The sequence below is a fragment of the Aspergillus tanneri genome (assembly GCF_003426965.1).
Source record: "Aspergillus tanneri strain NIH1004 chromosome Unknown AapTan_5_pilon_pilon_pilon, whole genome shotgun sequence".
In the NCBI taxonomy this organism is placed as follows: Eukaryota; Fungi; Ascomycota; class Eurotiomycetes; order Eurotiales; family Aspergillaceae; genus Aspergillus; species Aspergillus tanneri.
In genome coordinates, this window is record NW_022984632.1 from 3,129,151 (window position 1) to 3,149,829 (window position 20,679).

General features: G+C 45.6%; 7 protein-coding genes across 7 annotated transcripts; 1 reads left to right on the forward strand and 6 right to left on the reverse strand.

The window, feature by feature from the left end:
• Positions 1 to 934: 934 nt before the first annotated feature.
• On the reverse strand, positions 935 to 1,477 carry ATNIH1004_010446 (DUF3602 domain-containing protein; the record flags this gene model as incomplete). Its single annotated transcript, XM_033575016.1, has 3 exons — positions 935 to 1,095; positions 1,164 to 1,367; positions 1,435 to 1,477. 3 exons carry the CDS (start codon positions 1,475 to 1,477, stop codon positions 935 to 937), a joined length of 408 nt encoding a protein of 135 aa, XP_033423034.1.
• Positions 1,478 to 1,916: 439 nt separating this feature from the next.
• ATNIH1004_010447 (uncharacterized protein) lies at positions 1,917 to 2,942 on the reverse strand (the record flags this gene model as incomplete). Its single annotated transcript, XM_033575017.1, has 1 exon — positions 1,917 to 2,942. One exon carries the CDS (start codon positions 2,940 to 2,942, stop codon positions 1,917 to 1,919), a length of 1,026 nt encoding a protein of 341 aa, XP_033423035.1.
• A 1,519-nt stretch (positions 2,943 to 4,461) lies between these two features.
• On the reverse strand, positions 4,462 to 5,766 carry ATNIH1004_010448 (uncharacterized protein; the record flags this gene model as incomplete). The annotated part of the gene is made up of 1 exon (XM_033575018.1): positions 4,462 to 5,766. The coding sequence occupies one exon, from the start codon at positions 5,764 to 5,766 to the stop codon at positions 4,462 to 4,464; it is 1,305 nt and encodes a 434-aa protein (XP_033423036.1).
• Positions 5,767 to 8,349: 2,583 nt separating this feature from the next.
• ATNIH1004_010449 (enoyl-CoA hydratase/isomerase family protein) lies at positions 8,350 to 9,560 on the forward strand (the record flags this gene model as incomplete). Its single annotated transcript, XM_033575019.1, has 4 exons — positions 8,350 to 8,666; positions 8,739 to 8,849; positions 8,957 to 9,340; positions 9,407 to 9,560. The coding sequence occupies 4 exons, from the start codon at positions 8,350 to 8,352 to the stop codon at positions 9,558 to 9,560; spliced, it is 966 nt and encodes a 321-aa protein (XP_033423037.1).
• Positions 9,561 to 9,775: 215 nt separating this feature from the next.
• PAM17 (presequence translocated-associated motor subunit PAM17) lies at positions 9,776 to 10,608 on the reverse strand (the record flags this gene model as incomplete). The annotated part of the gene is made up of 2 exons (XM_033575020.1): positions 9,776 to 9,952; positions 10,012 to 10,608. The coding sequence occupies 2 exons, from the start codon at positions 10,606 to 10,608 to the stop codon at positions 9,776 to 9,778; spliced, it is 774 nt and encodes a 257-aa protein (XP_033423038.1).
• Positions 10,609 to 14,517: 3,909 nt separating this feature from the next.
• ATNIH1004_010451 (uncharacterized protein) lies at positions 14,518 to 15,836 on the reverse strand (the record flags this gene model as incomplete). Its single annotated transcript, XM_033575021.1, has 12 exons — positions 14,518 to 14,630; positions 14,680 to 14,767; positions 14,833 to 14,844; positions 14,901 to 14,948; positions 15,006 to 15,063; positions 15,125 to 15,187; positions 15,234 to 15,288; positions 15,339 to 15,375; positions 15,423 to 15,479; positions 15,554 to 15,578; positions 15,623 to 15,700; positions 15,748 to 15,836. The coding sequence occupies 12 exons, from the start codon at positions 15,834 to 15,836 to the stop codon at positions 14,518 to 14,520; spliced, it is 723 nt and encodes a 240-aa protein (XP_033423039.1).
• A 2,840-nt stretch (positions 15,837 to 18,676) lies between these two features.
• On the reverse strand, positions 18,677 to 19,873 carry ATNIH1004_010452 (putative integral membrane protein; the record flags this gene model as incomplete). Its single annotated transcript, XM_033575022.1, has 6 exons — positions 18,677 to 18,863; positions 18,921 to 19,080; positions 19,149 to 19,200; positions 19,257 to 19,449; positions 19,692 to 19,729; positions 19,796 to 19,873. 6 exons carry the CDS (start codon positions 19,871 to 19,873, stop codon positions 18,677 to 18,679), a joined length of 708 nt encoding a protein of 235 aa, XP_033423040.1.
• Between the last annotated feature and the right edge of the window lie 806 nt (positions 19,874 to 20,679).

Sequence of the window (20,679 nt, forward strand, 5' to 3'; positions counted from 1 at the left end):
GCGGTACGAAGGAGACATCGAATTCGGCTATCTGCGGTAGCCATGCCACTTTTCTACTATCCACATCGACATGGACAATAAGCTCCCTCCAATATCTACAGCCCTCCGAGTCCTCCTGTCCTAATAAACGGAGGATGGGCGTTAACAATCTCAGACTTGTCGACCCGTGTCAAGTCGTGACATAGTTGACAAAATGATAGTATCTACTGAGTAGGATCGCTCCTTCCCCCGTTTATCGCCCGTCGCATGGGCTGGGTACTGTGGCAAATCCGGATAAGAATGCCACGACATGCTAATTGTTGGATACTTTGCCGCTGGCATGTTCTTCGCGCCGAAAGAGCATTAATGGTACATGGAGTTTGATTTAGTTAACTAAGTATAATACTTCAGTCATCTCATGACTACTGGAATGAAACTGCTTTACGTACTAGAACATAGATACCGAATTTGGGAAGTCAACAAAAAGAAATGCGAATGCATCTTGATAAGGCGGAGACATTTCATTCGACCAATCTGGCATCTAGATCGAGGCGATGTGCATTGGATTGAAGCCAGTAAGTAAATCTATGCTAACGCCTACTATTATGTAGTAGTCATCTACCCCTTTTGATAAGAAACTGAGCAAAAGAGAGTTAAAAAACTGTGGGATTCAACTATGCATTATTCCTCATCCTTTCCCATTACCTACTACACATGGGTATTCATCAATCATTTATCTCACTCATAAAAGCGACAATCGAAAACACGGGAAGAAAAAGGAAGACATCGGCCGACACCGCGATGCATTAGAAAAAGTAATAGAGATAAACAACATCAAGTACCGCCAGCGGCACTTTGGCCCATGGAATAAAATATCGGCCCAGTGTCATGGACCAAACTGCCAACCTTGAACTGACGGGACACGTCCAAAATCAAGTGAGCCACGCGATTTCAATCAGCTCAAAGACGACTCTGCATGCTTCTCACTGTCGTCGCGCTTCTCGTTCTCGTCACGACGTTCAGCATCGGAGCGAACCTGTCGCAGCTGTTCCTCTTGCTCGCGGACTATGCGCCTTTCCTCCTCGGGAGAAGGAACGTATGCATTGGCGGCGCCACCTATCATTGAAAAGGTCGTACGGTCAGCGCGAGAACGCTAACAAACGGAACCCGAGAATAATACATACCGCGCCCGATGTGATGTGGAGCATCTTCCATACGAAGTGGTGGCGACTCCACGTCCTGACTCTCGCGCGCAATCTCTGGGTGTCGGGGATCGTTGACCATCATGTTGCCTGAGCCACCGCGACCGGTGGTGAAAACTTCTTGTTTGATCGTTGGCGTGACGAGGTCTTTAGGGGTAGTGCGAGTTTCCGCAGAATAAATGTTTCCTACAAGCCATAAAAAATGCATGTCAGTCCCTATTTACAGTATATCACAGTGAGTTTGGTGCCTTACCTGCGCCTCCCCGACCATGCGAAACATTTCGAGGGCCACCCATCTTTGCCGGGTATGACAAGAGACAGACCTTGGTGGGAAGAACGTGGCAGAGCTACGATCACACGGGTATCTGTGTATTTGCAGAAGAAGATCGCACGGGCGAGTATCGAGATCAAGCAAAAAAGACTTTTAAGGGCGGGAAATCAAGGAAGAGACTTGGCAGTGCCCAGATTCAAATTGAATCAGATGTCTGGGTCTTGGCGCACGTTTGCGGCGGTCTCCGCCACAGCAGTCGGCCCTAGCGAGAGCCCAGCAACTCACTTCTCTCACCAAGCCAAAAAGTCCCGACCACCGCCAACTATGAGCAATGACCTACTTGATTAGCCCCTTATGGCAAACTTCTCGCGCAGCGATATTGCAAATGCAAAAGTTTCGCAGGTGCGGATACCCATATCTATTGAGTCAATATTTCAGATATTTACCAATCATTTAACTAGTTATCAAGACACAAATTTCACATCAGGGTATGCTACCGAAGGGCCGCTCAGCAATTCTGACGTGTGCCCATAAACAAAGTACTGCAGTGTGGCAATGGTGTATGAAGTAATCACATCCTTAGCCCGCAAACCACCTATTGTCCCAATATAATCGGCCTGAATAATTTGTCGAACTTCGTCCGAAACACTCAGAGCATCAACAAGCACTGGAAAGTCAGAAAAAGTATAGTGTTCAGACTGTGCGAGTTGTAGCTCAAGTTTCCATCCTTGTAAATGTGACCAAAATCTTGCCCAGCTGGGATCTGTTGCCCGGGTGTGGTTTGTGTTACCAAAAAGTAGGAACGGACTCGACAGTCCTTTGTCCACGACAGACCCCCATAATTTACCATCTAGATTGATACCCCCGACAAACCGATTGTTAACTAGTATTGTCTGCGCTGCTGTTGCTCCGCCGAGGGAATGACCAAGGATCGTTACTTGATCAAGAGAGAGTAGATGCAAATTTCCCTGCGACAAAGGGAATAGGTTTCTGATCACTTTTTCGTCGTTCATTTGATCAAGTAAAAATAACATGTCCTTAACACGAACGTTTAGTGCTGAAACGAATTCTGTTTCGGTACTGATGTTTGTGAGTATTCCGAGAACCGTGCGGCCATCGGGATATTCTACGATGTCGGCATCATACGGGTGGTCGACGGAGACAACAGCAAATCCGTTACTGGTAATTTCTTGAAGCAGCAATGTGTACATCAATCTTGAGGTTGCCAGTGCCGGTGAGAAAAGCACTACTGGGTAATCTCCGTGAAGTCTGAAAGGCGGTGGCTGCTGCTGTGTCTGAGACTGGATACGAAGGGACTCGAACGTTCCTAGAGGTAGTCCAAAAGACTGGAAACTCTTATCTTCATACCTGGCTGTTGAATTCGGGATGTAAGATGTAGAGGGTACGCTTCCGCAATTGACGGGTGTAAAGGTGGTGACCATGATAGAACGTTTATCTCCCTTTGGGTCATAGGGATCAGTTCGAGACATGTCAACTAGTTCACTTGCATGAAGCGTGATATCGCATGGTCCGGTGCTTGAAGGGAGAGGAACGATTGCCGTTTGCCCGAGGCTGATAAGAAGAAAACTAATTGAGCGTAGGATGGCCCGAATCATTTTGGCCGCTCTCTAACAATGAAGATGAAAAAGACACATGTATTATAAGATGGAATTATCAGCGGAGTCCAGCGGCAAACCATCCTGTATATATACTAGTAGTTACCGCTTGGTATGTAATTTTCCGCTATTGGCCTATATTATCGCACTGTGTTTTCGAAGATTCATCGACTAGGTATATAGAAACTGGAGAGACCGATGATGGCGACAACTGGACGCCTTATTCGCGACTAGGCAACTGAGAGCCATTTTGCGACGCCGGGGCTGTGCAATCTAACCTCTAAAGGGGTGGACGGAGCGGGACATGCGGCATCGAAGGAATATCGGCACGTTATAGATACGAAGGAGGCTGGCGGGCCTTTGGACGAAAGCAAGAGTACTGACACGAAATAGCTAGGATGCTGCTGGTGGCCTGAATCACCCTAGTGGTTCTGCTCCTAGATGACATGCATTACAAACTCGGTGTCGGATCGAGCGGCATCGCTATTAAGAAAGGGCTAGTGCGTCAGGCTAAAAGCTAGGGCACAATCATCGGTGGGATGGGGGTAGTAGCGACTGGAAGAAAGGAGGCGGCACTGAGTGCAAGATAGAGGAGTTGAGGAGAGGGAGGAAAGAGAAATTGGGTCCGAATAGACCCCGGAATGAGGGCTTTTTGGCCTGAATTTGGTGCCTAATTTTGCCTGAGGGTTGTCAAAAACCTCTGGCATTAAGGTACAAGAATTGGAACTGCTAAACGACCGCATCTTCATACGTATGTTAGTGATAGAACGCTCGCTCGCTACACTTTGCCAGCTTGGCCATTTATGACGTAGTTGGTGCTGCTTATTATGTGTACAATCATCTTACGCTGCCAGGGATTCAGGTTTCGCGCCATTTGCAACGATTTAGGGCGTTAATGGTTGCTTGAGTAGGGAGCGACGATTGTGTTGGGATAACACCACGGCAGTATTATATACATACCTATTAGGGACTATGGACAGACGCAATCATTGTCCCAATCACAACATGGTCTCGACTGATTCTAGCTTATTTTCTCGATATAGTTAAGGATACACAACGCTGCTATTCAGGATCCGCACGCACCAAAGACGGACAGCTTGCTATTTGATTGAACATGAGTTCGTCGCCCGTGATTCAAATCGGCCATTTGAAAAAAGGATAAATATAGACTATGAAGTAGAGTAGCACCATTTGTATGACTGGCCTCGAGGCAACTATATAAATATACGCTGAAAGCACATTAAAGCCACGCTTCTTCTATCATAATTCATCACAAACTCCGGGGTTCTGCGTCTCGCATTGACAGGTTGGCATGGAAATGCTGTAAATAAGACCATCGCAGAGCTACTATAACTCTTAACTTGAGTCGTTTAGCGTTATAATATACTCCTATTCAATCACTGGACCAAAAGGCATCCGTAAGGCCGTCCATTATTATCCCTTGATCATGTGCTCTTTCGAACTCCATACTCCATACTCCATGGGCTCCACGCACGGGGTATTCTCCGTTCCATTTCTTTTTATCTTGCTTATATGAGGCGGCGCCAACATGTTGCATCAACGGAGGTGAAATTGCTAGGCGATCGTAATTTAATTCGTTGCCCAATCGTTCAATGACAGTATCCACGGCCTTGGGACGCCGCTCATCTTCCATGTCCTCCAGGCGATCCACCAGGTCGGGAATTGTCTCTCGCGGGAAAACAAGAGCTTGCGAGCAGCAGCCGTTTCGGTTCATTAAATGGATACCCGGCTTCATCGGACGGACTGTCACTCGACCGGACATGAAAAAGAGGCCAATCAGCAGTGGCACGCAGATGAAGCAAATGACGGCGAGGAACTGGTTCGTTAGGATCTGACGCAGTGGATGGAATCTCCGTCGTCCGTAGAGACCCATGGAGGCGATCAGGGAGACAATAACCACGCTCCAGCTCAAATAAATAGGCCAATGCTGCTTGTTCCATCCCAGAAACTTCTCTGTATAAAATAGCCGCAGATACAGCCAGTCGTTGATGAGCCCGCTTTTCTTCCAGCCATCAATCTTCCGGATACTCTCCATAGTATGCTTGTACCATGCTCTGTGTGCCAGCACATCGTCTTCCAGCATCATGAACCAGGGGGCGTCCGTGTCTTCGTAGCATGATTGGAGTGAAAGTCGATAGTCAATGAGCGACTTCTTCTTGATATTCTTCAACGTCTCCAAACGACGCAAGACGGTCTTATGTTTGCGGAAATCCTCGTACGTAAGAATACGGTCTATGGCGTTGGGGACCCATGAGTGTTGGTAGTTGGGGTGGTCTGTAGCATTAGTGAGGGCGAATAACACCTGAACGGCCAGAGTAGAGCGCTGCTCCTTTGTCAGGTTGTCCAGGATAGAACCAATGGTTGTGTCCAGATTTTGACGTAGCGGGCGCTTCACTGTGACAATGCCCACACAGACATCCACATTGCGAATCGGGGCGCTTCGGTTTCGGGGATAATAATCCTGCGTGAGTGCGGCAGATTGATTCAATGTAGAGAGGAACTGCAGCGATTCGTCGATGCGTTTGAGACTGTACTGCGGCCGATAACCTGCTCTTGGCTGAAAGAAAGCGGATCCTGGGTCGCGAGCGGAGTTAAATCGGCAGAAGAGAAGGAGGAGGATATAGATGACTGTAAACGAGGCTAATGTGAGCCTTTGCTTCTTATTAAAGAGCGCCATCTGGTTCTGATCATGCTGGAAATGCTGGCAGGGAGCAAGGAGAAACGAATGATGAAGAAAGCCCCAATACGGGAATGCAAGATCAGGCAGAGGCAGCTGCTTCGTATGCAGTGAATCATGATTTTTTGTGTTGATCCCACCTCGTCACTAGTCTGCCAAGGACAATTCCTGCTCTAATAATACACAGTAATAAATGCTTGTCTGTGTCTTCCAGCGGTCCACTGGCCTGCTTGTTTGGGCCTAGACCGGCCAGATAGCTCCTTCAACACCCTCCCAGAGTGGGGCTTCAGCAGGGATTGTCCGTATCAATTGGTCCACCGGCGTTTCACGGAGGAAGCCTGCGCCACATCATTGGCCCAGCTTTTGTGGTCAATCAATGTCGGTGGCTCGTATCGATTGTCAACCTAACACTGCCTATCATTCCTATTTATACAGTACACCCAACACGATGCAGGATCATCATGTGTCAGTCACATACCCACAACCAAGAGGTGCCCAAGAACTGCTGTTGACCCAAAGCTGTCAATTCTGAATACCTAGGGATATAGGAGGCTCTTCCCTGAGTACAATAACACTAGTTCAACCTGCCAACCTGCCCCTGCCATTAGTTCCTTGATTTGTGTCGTACTGATAGGTAGTACGGAGTGGAATTGATTTTTCAATGTGTCATTTCCTTGGACCTGCAAGATATCAGGCTACTGGAGGGCAATGAATAGCTATAGATCTAATATCTACAATTTCTAAAAAAGAGTATCCAAATGATGTCGGCCAAGATAGTCTGCGGAGTAGTTCTCCGGGAGTCCGGAGGCATCTTAGTTAGGGACCAGAACGGGAAGGGATACAGCTTACAGTGCGGCCCTGCTTAGTGAAGCCATCCCTTAAAAAATATCGCCTATCCGACGTATCGCCAAGATCAAGTTTTTGAAATTACTAAGCACTACCTAGCCAGCTATCGAGAGTCCCCTGAGCCCTTGATGCAAAAATCTCGCTCTCCAGGTCTCGCTCATACCGCTCCAGAGATCAAGGAGTAGTGTTTTTGATTTACCCTGACCTTCTGTACTATAGAATATTAGAAGCCGTACAACATCTAGAGCTTCTTGACGCTTTGGAAGTGGTATTGGCTCTGGAGAATCATCTTCTTGATTCTCCAATAGCTGAAGTATCTGAAGCTCCAGCAATTAGCTGAGCAAGCAATAATGCAGATGGTATCTCAGTAGTAGCTCTAAAGATTCCTCTGCAGGGTTTAAAAAGTATGAAATATCCATACAGTTTAACTGCCCTTTCTGCTGCACCTGGTTATAAAGTGGCTTTAAATCAGGTGTCTCTATTGGAATCTGTACGGGATTAAAAACAACTGTGCTTTTGTAGAAGCAGGCAAGAACTGTAGAGTTTAGAATATCATGATTCCAAGCCCGTACAAGCCTTCGAATGCAGTCTAAAAGTGTCACCGATTCCAGTGAGTTTAAGCCGCTTTTATAGTGGAAAAGAATATATTTTAACCACTGTTTTCGATAGTATGCCTCCAGATTCTGGACGATTCCTTGGTCAAGCGGTTGACATTGACTTGTTGAATTTTTTGGAAGCCAGCAAATACGTATGTCTGGTGGTGGAGGAGGAGCTAATTCTAGCCCGGATAGATGTGCAGAGAAGTTATCCGAGGTAAGAAGCATGGGTCGTTGGCTAATATGGCTATAAAATGCTAATAGCTATTCATGTATTATTATTTGTGTCACCATATAGCTTTAATTGTAGATATATTAATATTGCGAAGGGTCCGTGGTGTACGTGCCTTGCCAATAATCCATACTGGTAATCGATCCGTTCCAGAGGCATTGACACAACATACTATAGAGACCCGGGACTTATCTTTCTTAATCCCGGTCCTACTAACAGAAGATAGGCTCTGTGATGGAGGCATACGCCGAAATGGCACAGATTCATCTATATTATAAATATCCTCCTCTTTATATTGGCCTGCAATAGTTTGTATAGCCTTCATCTCTTTCTCTGCTTCCTCTAGAGTAGAGCCCTGCCTCGCGGCATTCCGATTGGACAGATAATAAGGTTTCCCTATGATGAGCTTTTCAGATAGTTGATATGGTCTCCAATATATCGAGGATCGGGGTTAGGTAGGGAGGCGAGGTTGAATTATATGGGTTGGAATTCATCTCGAAGAAATTATCGGCTTGGCGAGGTTCTATTGTGGCTTCAACGGCGCCTATCTTAGAATGTCTACCAAATCAAACTGGGTCGAGTGGGAGAGTATTCGATAGGTAGGTTCACCAGTTCTCCACATGGTTGACTAATAGCACAGTTTTGACTAACTACTCCTCATAGTGCCCAGACTACTCTGTATGCAATTAGAGGCCGTGCTGATTCGTCCCCCCCTGCGGGGTCTGTCGCATATACCGAGGCTGCTTCCACATTGGGATGGCAACCATCTCTAGCATACAGAGTAGTTATCCGACAACCGACATGCTTTATATAGAACCTCCCGTTGCATTCTACATTTATTCAAGTAGATTAATATCTGTATATCTCTATCAGATCCTATTTTGACTATACCCGCCTGTTATTTAGAAAATGCCATCTAATCCTTCCATCACAATACCCACCTCGTACGAGACTCTGCCTACAACGCACATCAAGCTCTCGCACCATCCAGCTGGAACCGCAACCGCCACTCCCATCGTAATCGTTACATTGAATCGTCCCGAGAAGCGCAATGCTTTTACCTCTACCATGGCTGAAGACCTGGTAAAGGCCTTCACATTGTTTGACCATGACGACCGCGTCAAGACCATTGTGCTAACCGGCGCGGGAGATACCTTCTGCGCCGGTGCAGATCTCGAGATTGGATTTGGTGGTGGAAAAGAGAAACCCAGTGAACATCGAGACAAGTGAATCGCCTTCCCCAGTAATTACCGGGTGAAGGGAGTGTTGCATGCTAATCAAATTCTCTGTCTGGATAGCGGCGGGCGCGTTTCTCTCGCCATCCATCGATGCCGCAAGCCCACCATCGCCGCTATGCAGGGGTCTGCGGTCGGCATAGGCATGACGATGACTCTCCCCGCTGTTATCAGGTACAGTAACGCTCGCGGGATTACGGCTGGTTCCGTTTTTTTTTTTTTTTTTTTTTGCAATCCCTCTTTCGAAGATCTCAACCTGGCGCTAATTCATGAGCATGTAGAATCGCCCACGACAAAAGTAAATACGGGTTCGTCTTCGCCCGACGCGGCGTCACTATGGAAGCTTGCTCTTCTTATTTTCTCCCCCGTTTGATCGGGTATTCCCGAGCCATGTACCTGGTCTCCACGGGTGGAGTGTTTCCCTCTACGTCCCCCCATTTCAACGGTCTGTTCGCCGAATCTCTACCAGAACAGTCACAGGTCCTGCCACGAGCTCTGGGGTTGGCAGTGGAAATGGCAGAGAATGTCAGCCCCATGGCCTCTACTCTGAACCGCGCGCTGATGTGGCGCGGGCCAAACTCGGCCGAAGAATCGCATCTGTTGGATTCTAGCATCATATCTCATATGTTGGATTCTAGCATCATATCTCATATGTTTGGTTCAATGTACGTTCTTCACATTCCCATCTGGAACTCTTTGACTTCACCATGACAACTCTCACACAATGATAGTGATGAAAAAGAAGGCGTGGCGGCGTTTTTCGAAAAGCGCAAGCCAAATTTCAAAGCTACACTCGAAGAGAACGGACCCGCGAACTACCCTTGGTGGCATGAAGTGAACATAGATAAGAAACCAAAGGCTACCAAGGAGCCATCTAAGCTGTAGTTCTGTAACCAATCCGTTGAATAGTACGGTAGATAAGAAGAACCTAGGGTTAATAAAATCAATTTTTATTTAAAAGTCACGTGCAATCGCTCAAGTTGAAAATACTCATACAGGGGAGATGGACAAAAGAGAACAGTTGAGACGGGAATACGTAAAGACGAATGGATACCCATATGTGAGGCACATCCTCGAACACCATGCAAGGAAAGTTGGATTTAGAGAATGAAGCTGCGCCTCTTGCGGTTGTATGCCCTTTGGTCCTTCAGCCACTGCCGATAGCCCTGGACGCTACCGATCTTCTCTCCGTAGTAATCAGGGACGGGGTTTGCGATCGAATTCGATGAGGGGTCAACACGGAAGCGCTTGATCCGGTCGAAGAACTCCTTCTCTTTCTATCATGCCATATAATGTAAGCAACCATTTCGATGCTCCAAGAACACCAGGTACTTACGATAGTAACCGCAGGCTTATATCTCCGGTAAACCAGCCCCCACACAGCATTGCCAAGGAATGGCCCAACGAGCCAACCTGCAGCGCCACATGCCGCCGTCGCCATTCCCAGGACCACGAAGGGATCCAAGCCCATAACCTGCGCCCCCAGATGCTCCAAATCCTGTCCGGAAAGAACCTGGACCCCGATAGTAGTGGTGGCCAACGACGAAAGGACAGAAGACGCTAGGGTGTATCTCCGGCGGGAAGCGCGAAGCTTGAAGAAAGAATTCCAATCAAGTTTGGCGGCCTCACTGCGAGATGCTGTAGAGGCTGTGGAGGCTGTGGAGTTTGCACGTAGGGAAGCGGCCCGGCAGGTTATCGAAACAGCGGATGCAATCTGAGGCCGAGTAGATGTCTTCAGGGTAGTTATTTGAGATCGGAGAGCATGGATTGGGGATGCCGATGCACTCGCGGTGCGAGCCTGGGACTGCACCGAAAGTGCATGATACAACGATTTAGAGCCTATAGGGCAGACATAGGGACCCAAAGTGGTCGACGAAAACCGGCATCCCAGTACGGTGGTACGTGCGGGGGCGCTGAGAGAGGTAATATGCATGGTGAATGAAGGCTGGCTCCGAAATGCAGGCAGTTGGTTGCTGGAAGGTTGCGATTCTGATGAGATTGAACTATTAATGAACAAGGGGCTTGTAGCTCGGCGTGGTCTAAAAAAACCTCGGCGTGGGCTAAAATTCTGCCCCGAGACTCACCGCTCTTTTTAGACCACGCTGAGCTTATGCCAAGAATAAACTCATCATGGTCTAAATGATTAGTCAGTATTCTTAGGCCACGATGAGATTTTCAAAAGATTTTTAGACCACGCTGAGCATATGCACTAGGGCTTAATTACTATAATTGGTAAGGTGTAGCCCTAAGGATATTTTGTACTACACAATACAGAGTATCCACTCTGCATATACTCTGTATAGGTTGACCAAACCACAACAATGGCTGGTACCGAAGTTCGGGAAAGAGTGGTAGAATGGATCAACAATATCCCAATCCAGGTATGTGTATATATGTTTATTATATACTGGGTATATACAAACCCTATACTAATATACCCAATTATCAGAACGAGGTGCAGGAATCTCATAGAGATGATTCTAGTAGTATAATTAGTACTAGGTCTACTCCGTCAGATCCAGGAGATGATATACAGGAACAAGAATCTTTTACACCAATAGTAATGGGCCTACAGCGGGTTAGTGTATATCTAATATATACATAATATATACTAAGTCTATGTTAGGAAGCAGCTACTTCAGATGGTGTTGTCGTTGCGCGAAATGCCAGTATAAATTAAGGTTAAAGAGATTAAGAACATCTTTTAATTCGTCTGAATATCCAGCAACAGCAGCACTACTCGTGGTATTCTTCATTTTATTCATGACTGCAATCCATTTCCATCCTCAAGGAATCCAAATGATTTCTCTGAGGAAGAAATAAATAATATTTTTACACGGCTTATGTCAAAGGTATGTAGAGTATATATCTGTTCTATACTATACTAATACTTTAAATAGATTCAGTTTGCAAAAAACCATACAGGGGCTGCAAAGCTCGTCAAAATGGATCTTCTAAACAAGCTTGATGATAACGGACAACACAAGGCTTGGCATAGATCTTATATATGTGGTTCGGTAAAGGCCTGTGAGCGGGTCTATGATCATATGCTAAGTATATCACGGGCATATGACCGGGTTAATCTTGATTTACTTAATGAACAGCGCTTACGTTACGCCGAACCCTTTTATCCTCAAGCAATTGATCAACTAATCAAAAAAGAAACTGAAGATGTCTTCTATGCTTTTATGAAATGTTGGTGGCAGGATGGAGGTCCTTGTGAATATCAAGGTATCAAGACATGTGGTGAAACACCACCGGTAATGTTTTATCGAAATCAGGTATGCTTTAGGTACATTACTCATATATTATATATACTAATTAACCCAGAATCATTTTCTTGGTTGCCCCAAGAATTCAGATATTGAACCTTGGCATTATGCTCATCCAGTTCGACGATTTGCTCAGATTGATAAGACTTATCTTCAAGTTCTTATGGAACATGGAACAGGCCCAAAAATAGAAGAATGTGATTTCATTGCTCAGCCAACATCCCGAAGAAGATGGTGTAGTAAGTATATTTCTAGTTTTATATATATATATATATATGCTAAGTATAGGATTAATCTAGCTCGAGCACATACTCACCATACCGGCAGGCTTTACATTCCAAAGTGTAAGGTTAAATTTGACTTGTACATTCCAACATCCTGGCAACGGTTTCCTTTCTTAATTTTGATTTGTCGATTAAATCATATTCATTTTCCACCACCTCCAACACGATTACCTAAAGATATTGCAGATGAGGTGGTCCAAATGATCTCCCAGCATAATATCCTTGACCTAACTGCAAGTAAGTATATTTACTCTATATATACAGCATATACTAAGTATCTACTCTATTTAGGACGGTTCATGATCTCTCCACAGTTCACTGATATATATGATCGATTTGGTCCCTCAACACTACGTGTATTACATCAAAGTCTTAATATTCAAGATAGGGTTCAAGCTTTGATCCGAAAACAGAGACTCTTAACTTATCCTGAAGGAACTGATATTGCTGGTATGACAATAGCTACTGCTTTTAGGTATATGCTCAGCTGATACTAGGGGTATTACGTGAATACGCCTTCGACCAATTAAAAGAGGACGACCAGCAATGGATACGTGATGTCCATTTCTTTGATCCACGGCATTTTCTTATTATATGCTGTACATATGCTCAGGCGAAGGCGTTTATTAATATCAAGCATATTGAGATGGACCTCTCATTCAAAATGGTTAATGGCAAGACGAATGTCTTCTCAATTTCTGGGTGGAATCCATATGTGCGAAGTATGTATCTAGTATATTTTTTTTAATATTGCTCACTAACTTGCAAGTTACTAGGAATCAATACCTTTGCATATGCTTTTCTTAATCTCGAAACACGCGATGCATATGCTGTAATGTTCTCAAAGCTATTTAAGATACTTGGAAATGTGGCTCGCTCACCTATACGGTTTCCCCATATTCAACATGGTGAGAATGAGATCTGGACTATAACTATCGATATGTGTAAGAAGCAAGCACCAGGTATGTAATAAACAGAATATATGCCCGGTATTTGCACCCTGTTAAGTATATTAGGTCTTGGAGATTATTTGCATACGCTAGACACATCCCGAGAGTGGTCTGAGCACCTTCCCTATGTGATTATATTCTGCCAAACTCACTTAAAGCGTAATTTTCGCTTAAAGTATAAGGACCACCCTGCAGAGCACCTACTTAACAGCCTTTTAGAAGCACCGTCCAAACCTGATTTGCTTGAGCGTATGGACTACATATGCAATACATATCCTGAGACTAAATCCTGGCTAGAGGGAAAGAAACGGCCGTGGATCTTAAGTGCACTGACCCCGGAACAATCAAAGATACAGATTGAACACTGGACATATGCTCGGAAACATACCGGAATTAGTGAAAGTAGTCATTTTCAAGATAATCAAGGTGTTGGCCGGAAGCAGTCACTCCTGGCAGCTGTTTTAAAGTAAAAGTATATCCAAGGTAGATGCGGAGCATAGTTAATAATATACTAACTATATACTTAGATTGCGAAGGTTTACATTTGAGGCCTTTACTCAGAATAAGATACAGATTAAGGAGGGTATTCCACCTTCATGGAAAATCCAAACGAACGTTCAAAGGCGCACTAAGATTATTCGAAAGCAAAGTATGTTAAACTAAAGGGCTGGAGCCTGTTTAATTTCTCTAGCTAATTACTATATTATCCCTATTGCCCTTATTGTCCCTACTGTCCCTATTGTCCCTATTGTCCCTATTGTCCCTATTGTCCCTATTGCCCCTATGGTTCAACATGAACAGTGTATATGCTGTTTACATACCAGGCTAATACTATGCATAGATCAACAGCAAAAAAGGCAGCGAACCGCCGGCAGAAGAAGCCACACTTGCCATGGAATCAGGGAATCCATATGATACACCTCTTCAAAATACAGACGGGTGGCCATGCAGGACACTGATTCCCTATCAGTATCTAGCCTTAACACATGCTCGTCTTATGCCGGGCATGTACCTGCAAGTCAACGAACACACCCACTTAGCACTGTACAGAGTGTTGGTAAAGATAGCGTTATCGAGACCCCTGTTAGATCACCCGCTGTGTATATGCCAAACATAGACCCTTTAGAAGAGCGTTTAAAGGAGCTTGAGGGACTTAAGCGACGAAGAGATATGGTTGAGCGAATTGAGGAGCTTGAGGAAGAGGTAGAGGGGGGAAAGAAGAAGAAAAGGGAAACCCCTGCAAGTGCAGAGCATACACCTAGTAGATGTATAGTATGTTAAAAAGCCATTTCAATTCCCTAAACGATGGCTAGACTAGTATTTGCTCTACTTATTCCTAGACTCCATAATTTATCTCTAAAACCAACCGTGCATATGCCCTACGCGTCTCCGGCACCGACTCGGCAGCATCCTTCTTGGCGCGCGCCGGCTGCTTCCGGCTACCGGTGGCTACAAGTTCTCAGCAGATGTTTAGTATAAGGGGATGTGCTATACTTACCCTTGTGACCCTTCTTCGGTGGAGCACGCTTGCGCTTGGGGGCAGACGGTGGGGTAGGTGGCTTAGAGGGTAGTGGGGGAGATTTGCGCTGCATATACTCAGTATATTATAAAGAGCTTAGGTTCCAGGGGCACATGCCTTGTGACCAGAGACCTTACCCAGCCTCTAGGAAATATTAGCATACGCAGGGAATACGTAGAGTAAATACCCGGATCACATACAGGACGATGGAACTCAGTCCCAAACTGCTGAGCAAAGTCGTTATCTTCCTGGCTAGTGGTTCTTAGTTATATACTATGCATATAATACAGATATGCTCTACTCACGCCAGCTGCACGAGTGAAGTTACAGTAATCCTGAATAATACTGTACATAGGACCCTCACTAGCATACGTTAGCCCTACGCCCAACGTACACATATATATGTGCGGAGGGGAGGACATACCCAGGCTCCTTCACGTAACGGGCAGTTCTCCATCCTCTGCTAAGGATCCATCGCTTTAAAGCGCTGTCAATTATTAGCATATGCCAAGAGAAGCTACGTATCCACTAACTTTTCGCCCGCAATGCGCTCAGCCTGGGGAATGTTGGTGCGGAAGGGATTAAGAGCTATGAATCCTTAGCATCTGCTAGACCTATACAAGGAATAGACAACTCACTGGCACCGGGATGGGCGTTCCGGATGTGGCGGCGAAGCTATGGAATAGGTAACGCATAACAACGATGTGCTAAAAACGACCTACAGAATCTAGAAGACGGGCTGGCCACACATTTGGTTGCCATTGACTGCGATGTCGCATCTGCGAGGTTGTCAGCCCATGCTTAGCATGTGCCAGGCATGTTAATTACTTACACCATGCTATTAATACCTGACAGTCTTGAACCAGGAGTTGGGGCATCTGTAAATAATTAGCATATGCTGCACATCTGTGGGGCCCCATACTCTCGTTGTCCGCGGTGGTCACAGGTGTGCGGGGGTCGGGTGTGGGCGCGCAAGTGGGGTTTGGGTTCGGGATGGGACCTGCATATGTTAAGCACATGTTGTGAATATATTAAGTAGATACTCACCGTGAAGTAACCGTAGTCGGGGTGGGGTTCACCGCCCCAGCGACCTCTGGATTGTCAAAGTCTTCACGCGAAAGCTGCATTCTCTGCATATTGATGGTATATGCTGAGAACAAGGCCCCTAAACAAGAACTAAAATCATCAGTGTATTCTGACATGCAAAAAAAAAAGAGAAATTGGGTCACAGATTGGTAGTATATGCACTGGGTATGCAGAAAAGAAAGGGTCACACAAATGGTTGTAATTATATACTCTGGGCATACAGAAAGGAAAGGGGAGAAGGAGAGGTTTCAAGTCTTCCGGTCAAGGTATATACGCGCGGTATATGCCAAGAAGGGACATGCGATACTCACTTAAGAAGGGGAGTTTAAAAGAGAAGAAGAGAGAAAGAATGAAGAGAAAAAAAAAATTAGGTCTTCTAGTTCCAAAATAAATGCAAACGCGGCCAACATTTTTATTACCCAATTTGGGTGTAGGATCATTCACAGTGTGTTGCAAAATCTGCCTCTATTGTTTGATATAGTGAATATGTTGATTATATATATTGATGATGCAATGAATAATCTCACGCAGTTTAATATTTTGAGCATATGCTCAGCATATGCACCGACCGGGGACTGACGCTAGGCCAAAAGGTCAGCGTGGTCAAGCTACGCTGAAGGGATTCAACATGGTCTAAAAGGTACGGAAAATTTAATTTTAGACCACGCTGAGCCCATGCCAAAGAAAAGGCTCACCGTGGTCTAAAAAGGCGGTGGCGGAGGTGGCAGAATTTTAGCCCACGCCGAGGTTTTTTTAGACCACGGCGAGCTGGCACCCGATGAACAAGCGGCGGGAGGATCGATGTTCGGATTATGTAAGCTATAGTGGCCTTGTTGATGCCTTATCAATCACTAAGACGAATTTGGCAGCTCTACGGAGTACAATATAATTCTGTATTTTTTTGGTTTAATGTATGGCTTCTATTCAAAAGAATCTTGTGATGAAGATTACAACTGGAATTTGCTAAGCCCTAAGGAGTATCATGAAGAATACTCCTGGTGTGACGTGCGACGTATGGATATTCATCATACCTGTTCAGCGCTCATTGTTTTGGGGGCATAGAAGTTGTAAACTCTCTCCATTTAGACTTCCTACTGATATAGATTTCTGCCAAAGATTTGTCGAAGTATGTTTGAGTACGTCTAATGTTAAGGATGAGGAGGTGCAGTGTTGTAATTTTGCACCGTCCTAGGAGCCTCGGTACTGAGTGCCTACAGTTGAAACCAACTCAGAAAGCTGAGTCTTGATTCTATCATCTTTTATTTTTCTTGGGTAGAGGATTTAATCAGGATTGACATTTGACGTATCATTATAGACAACCCCTTTTCCATGCATAAGTTCTATACTAATAAAACACCATTGTGGCACTCTCTTCTATATCACTGTTTCCGAAGCTCTTACTTGTTGGCTCCTAAAGCTTTGCTCGTGGCTGTATAGGGTTTTTGGCATGCTTCCTCAATTGCTTTCGAAGCATCCAGAAGACCGAACCCCCCGCAACAGCCGGAGTAATGAAATACCCTTGGTATCCTGCAATATGCGCAGTAGATAAATGGCCAATGGTCCGATATGGAACGTCCAGATGCGGCTTTCCTTTTCTAGATTCTCGCAGCACGAACTGGGGCAGCAGTGCCTCGTAGACAAGGTTCCTATGGGAGAGCATCACTCACTTTGGGTTCCCGGTCGTGCTGCTGGAATAAAGAAGACATGAGTCTATCTTCCAGCGTCTTTGTATCAGTGACGCACTCCCAATCCAAGCAAATAGTTCCGCTCAGCGTGAGCTGTATCCCTCAGAATACGCTTATGCCCCATGCTCTCCAGGACAATGACCCTGTTCTCTGAGATTCCGCATTCGCGCGCCGCCAGCAGCACTTTCTCATGGTTCTCCAGACTGGTTACTATCAACCGACTTTTACACAGTTGAAATTGCTTTGTTAGTTCCAAAGTGGTCATGCCGTCGATGCAACAGTATACACGCCGCCCGCGGCAATGATCCGAAAAAAATACGATCGGCAGCAATATCTGGTTGGACGAGATACAGAGAACAGTAGTATCTTATCCAATGGTAGATTCACCAATCCTAAACTCCGTGCGAAAGACCTATGCGAGTCGCTTCATAATGGCTCGAGCATGGGCTTTGGTGACGTAGTTTGTCGGATCCGCCGCTTCTGTGTGCAGGATCGAAGTTTCCGTGGTCAACGATAGAGGTGAAACTGCAGTCAAATTAGCGAACGCCAGCAGGGTGTCTGTCGTGGTATATACTTGCCGAATATCAACGATTACAGATCGACGTTGGGCAAATCAATATCTTTCTCCGGTTTGTATAACATGTTTAACTCGGGTCTGTGCTCTATAATAATAATGTTAGCAAGTTTTTAGGACAACGCCAATGCTTATCGCCTTATCTACTGCAATGTAGAAACTAATATAGTGGAATCCAAAATTGCGGGGGGAAGCTTCGACTCTTCGTTGGCTGACGAGAATATGTAGTGTCTTTTCCATGGTAGAAACTCGGTCGCCGGCTATTTCCTGTTCAAAACCCTGTATGAAACATCCATTCTATTTCCGTTATTTGGATGGTGCTTTCGCTCACTGATCCTACTCGTTGCTATTGGTGAGAAAAATGCGGGGAAGTCCAAGGGGATTCAATCGGTCAGCGTGAAGGTATTCGCTTTACGAAACAATTGATGAACGATCGAACTAGAAGAGGAAAATATTATTTGTATATTTAGACAATGTATGTACGTATCCAACTCTACGTATACTGGAATGACTGTTGATTCTATCGTCAGGTGTCTATTGCATGATTGTCTGGGACACGAGAATCCATGATGATCAAGAGTCCATCAAGCTGGAAGAATATCCACCAATATCTATAATGCAGCTAGCCGACCTAAAGGCTGCCGTTCTGCCTGACAGCCCCAGAGCGTGCCTTTGGAGAAATAGAGGTTTCAAAGCCATTCACGCGACCGTAGACCCACTTGAGCATTATAGTGCTCAGAGCCATTACTAAGGCGCTCAGCACAAAGAGTCCAATGCGGCCTTCAAATGGAACCTGTTCAAAAATGGGATAAGGATACCTAGGCATGTAAGACAAAATAAAAGAAAGTAGAGAGCTATGAAGGACTACAACGTACCACCCATTAAAAGCAAAGCATCGTTCAATCCAGATCCAATAACCAAATGCAATTGTGCCGGACAATCCTAGAGCAGGCAAGACGGTTATAGTCCATGGAGGAGACAGAAGAAGGAGATCGATCAGGAGAACCACGGAGGGGATGGCATGGAAGCTGACATCTTCAGTTCGCACCATTTCATAAGTAAGTACCGGTGGAGACTGATGTCGCTTCGATGGTTCAACTCACCAGCATGCACAGGGAGCACAGCCCAACTAGGAACAACCAGACGCCTATCAATCTATTGAACAGTCAACCCAAGAAATTCAGCTACCAAACAATCTCTGGGTCACTGACTATGTGAAGACTCCAATAAAGAATGCTGATGAGCACTTCCATGGGAGTACTGCAAATAGAGAAAAGGTTTTTGACCAGGAATAGGCGAGTCGATAAGGTTACATCTGCCAACAGGCCAACAGCAAAGGTCAGAGTCGACAGGGATAATCCAATGACCGTCAGGTATTGGAAATGCCAGCCATATGCCTCATTACTAGGTGCCAAATCATTAGGCAAAAGAAGCCCACAGGATTAGGGGGAAAGCTTACGCGCGGTTAGGGTTGTCATGCATACTACATTAGATTATTCTTTTAGTCCAAGAGTCCAGCAAGATGGCCAGAAAGGGTAAGAGCCGAATATTCTGAACATTCTTTCTATATAGGCAAAATGGATAAAGCCAAACATAAGAGAAAAAAAAAAAATTTTAAAAATAAAATAAAAAATGGTGAAACGTACAATTTGAAAGACCAGATGAAGCAACTTAGGCCCACGAACTAAGAAAAGTCAGTTCGTCCGTTCAGGTATCTAAGCGAGGCAAAGCCTGTAAGCAAGGAATATACATGAACCAGGGCCGAGAATCCTCTGGAAGGACTCGAGACTTGTTGGAGCGGGTGCTTTCCGAGCAGACACTGGGCCATAGTGGAGGCGATGTTAAGCGAACCTCGAACAGAAAGAAAAGATTCCCATCGCAGTAATTAATGTAACCAGACAGGAAAGCATTTCGGCCGCCGACCCGCCGGAACAACTTCAGCCCGGCTTATCGGCTGACATAACCGCTCCACACGTGGCACGACAGCGATTGAGCGAGACGGCCGAATCGGACGCTAGCTTATCGGCGCCGTGATCGAGTGGTTCTTCTCCGCCGCTTCTCGTGTTTCGCCGTGGGTTTTAACTAAACTGGACTGCCTCGTCTGCTGTTGGTTGAGGTTCAACTTGCTACCTACAATCGATCGATCGATCGAACGGACGGACTGACGGACGCTGTGATACCCCTTGCACTTGCGCCTCGTCCCTGGTCACCGATCACTTAATATCCCGGTAACGAACCATTTCCCGAGTCCGATCTGGTCTCTCCACTTACCATGTCGAGTAACTACTAGTTTAAGACCTTATTTCCTAACGACAAACCAACAACTGACTAACTAGATACGTTGTACTGCCTACTCCCCTACGATCTCGCTTGCCTGAAGTTGAAACCAACTAAATCCTCTCCCGTGGGATTCCACACCTCGATGAATACGAATACCAGGTGTGGGTGTCTCGTTGATTATCGTTTTCTGTCTTCTTGGGTCAAGCCTTCGACCCGACGGAAAAAACAATCAGCATCAAGGGAAATTCCGCCAACCCCGTAAGAGACCGTCGTCCTCCGTCTGCATGGCGATCTCCTATTGCAAGGTCCATCGGAATCCCCTCATGTACCGAACGAGTGGTTCGGCTTATCGCT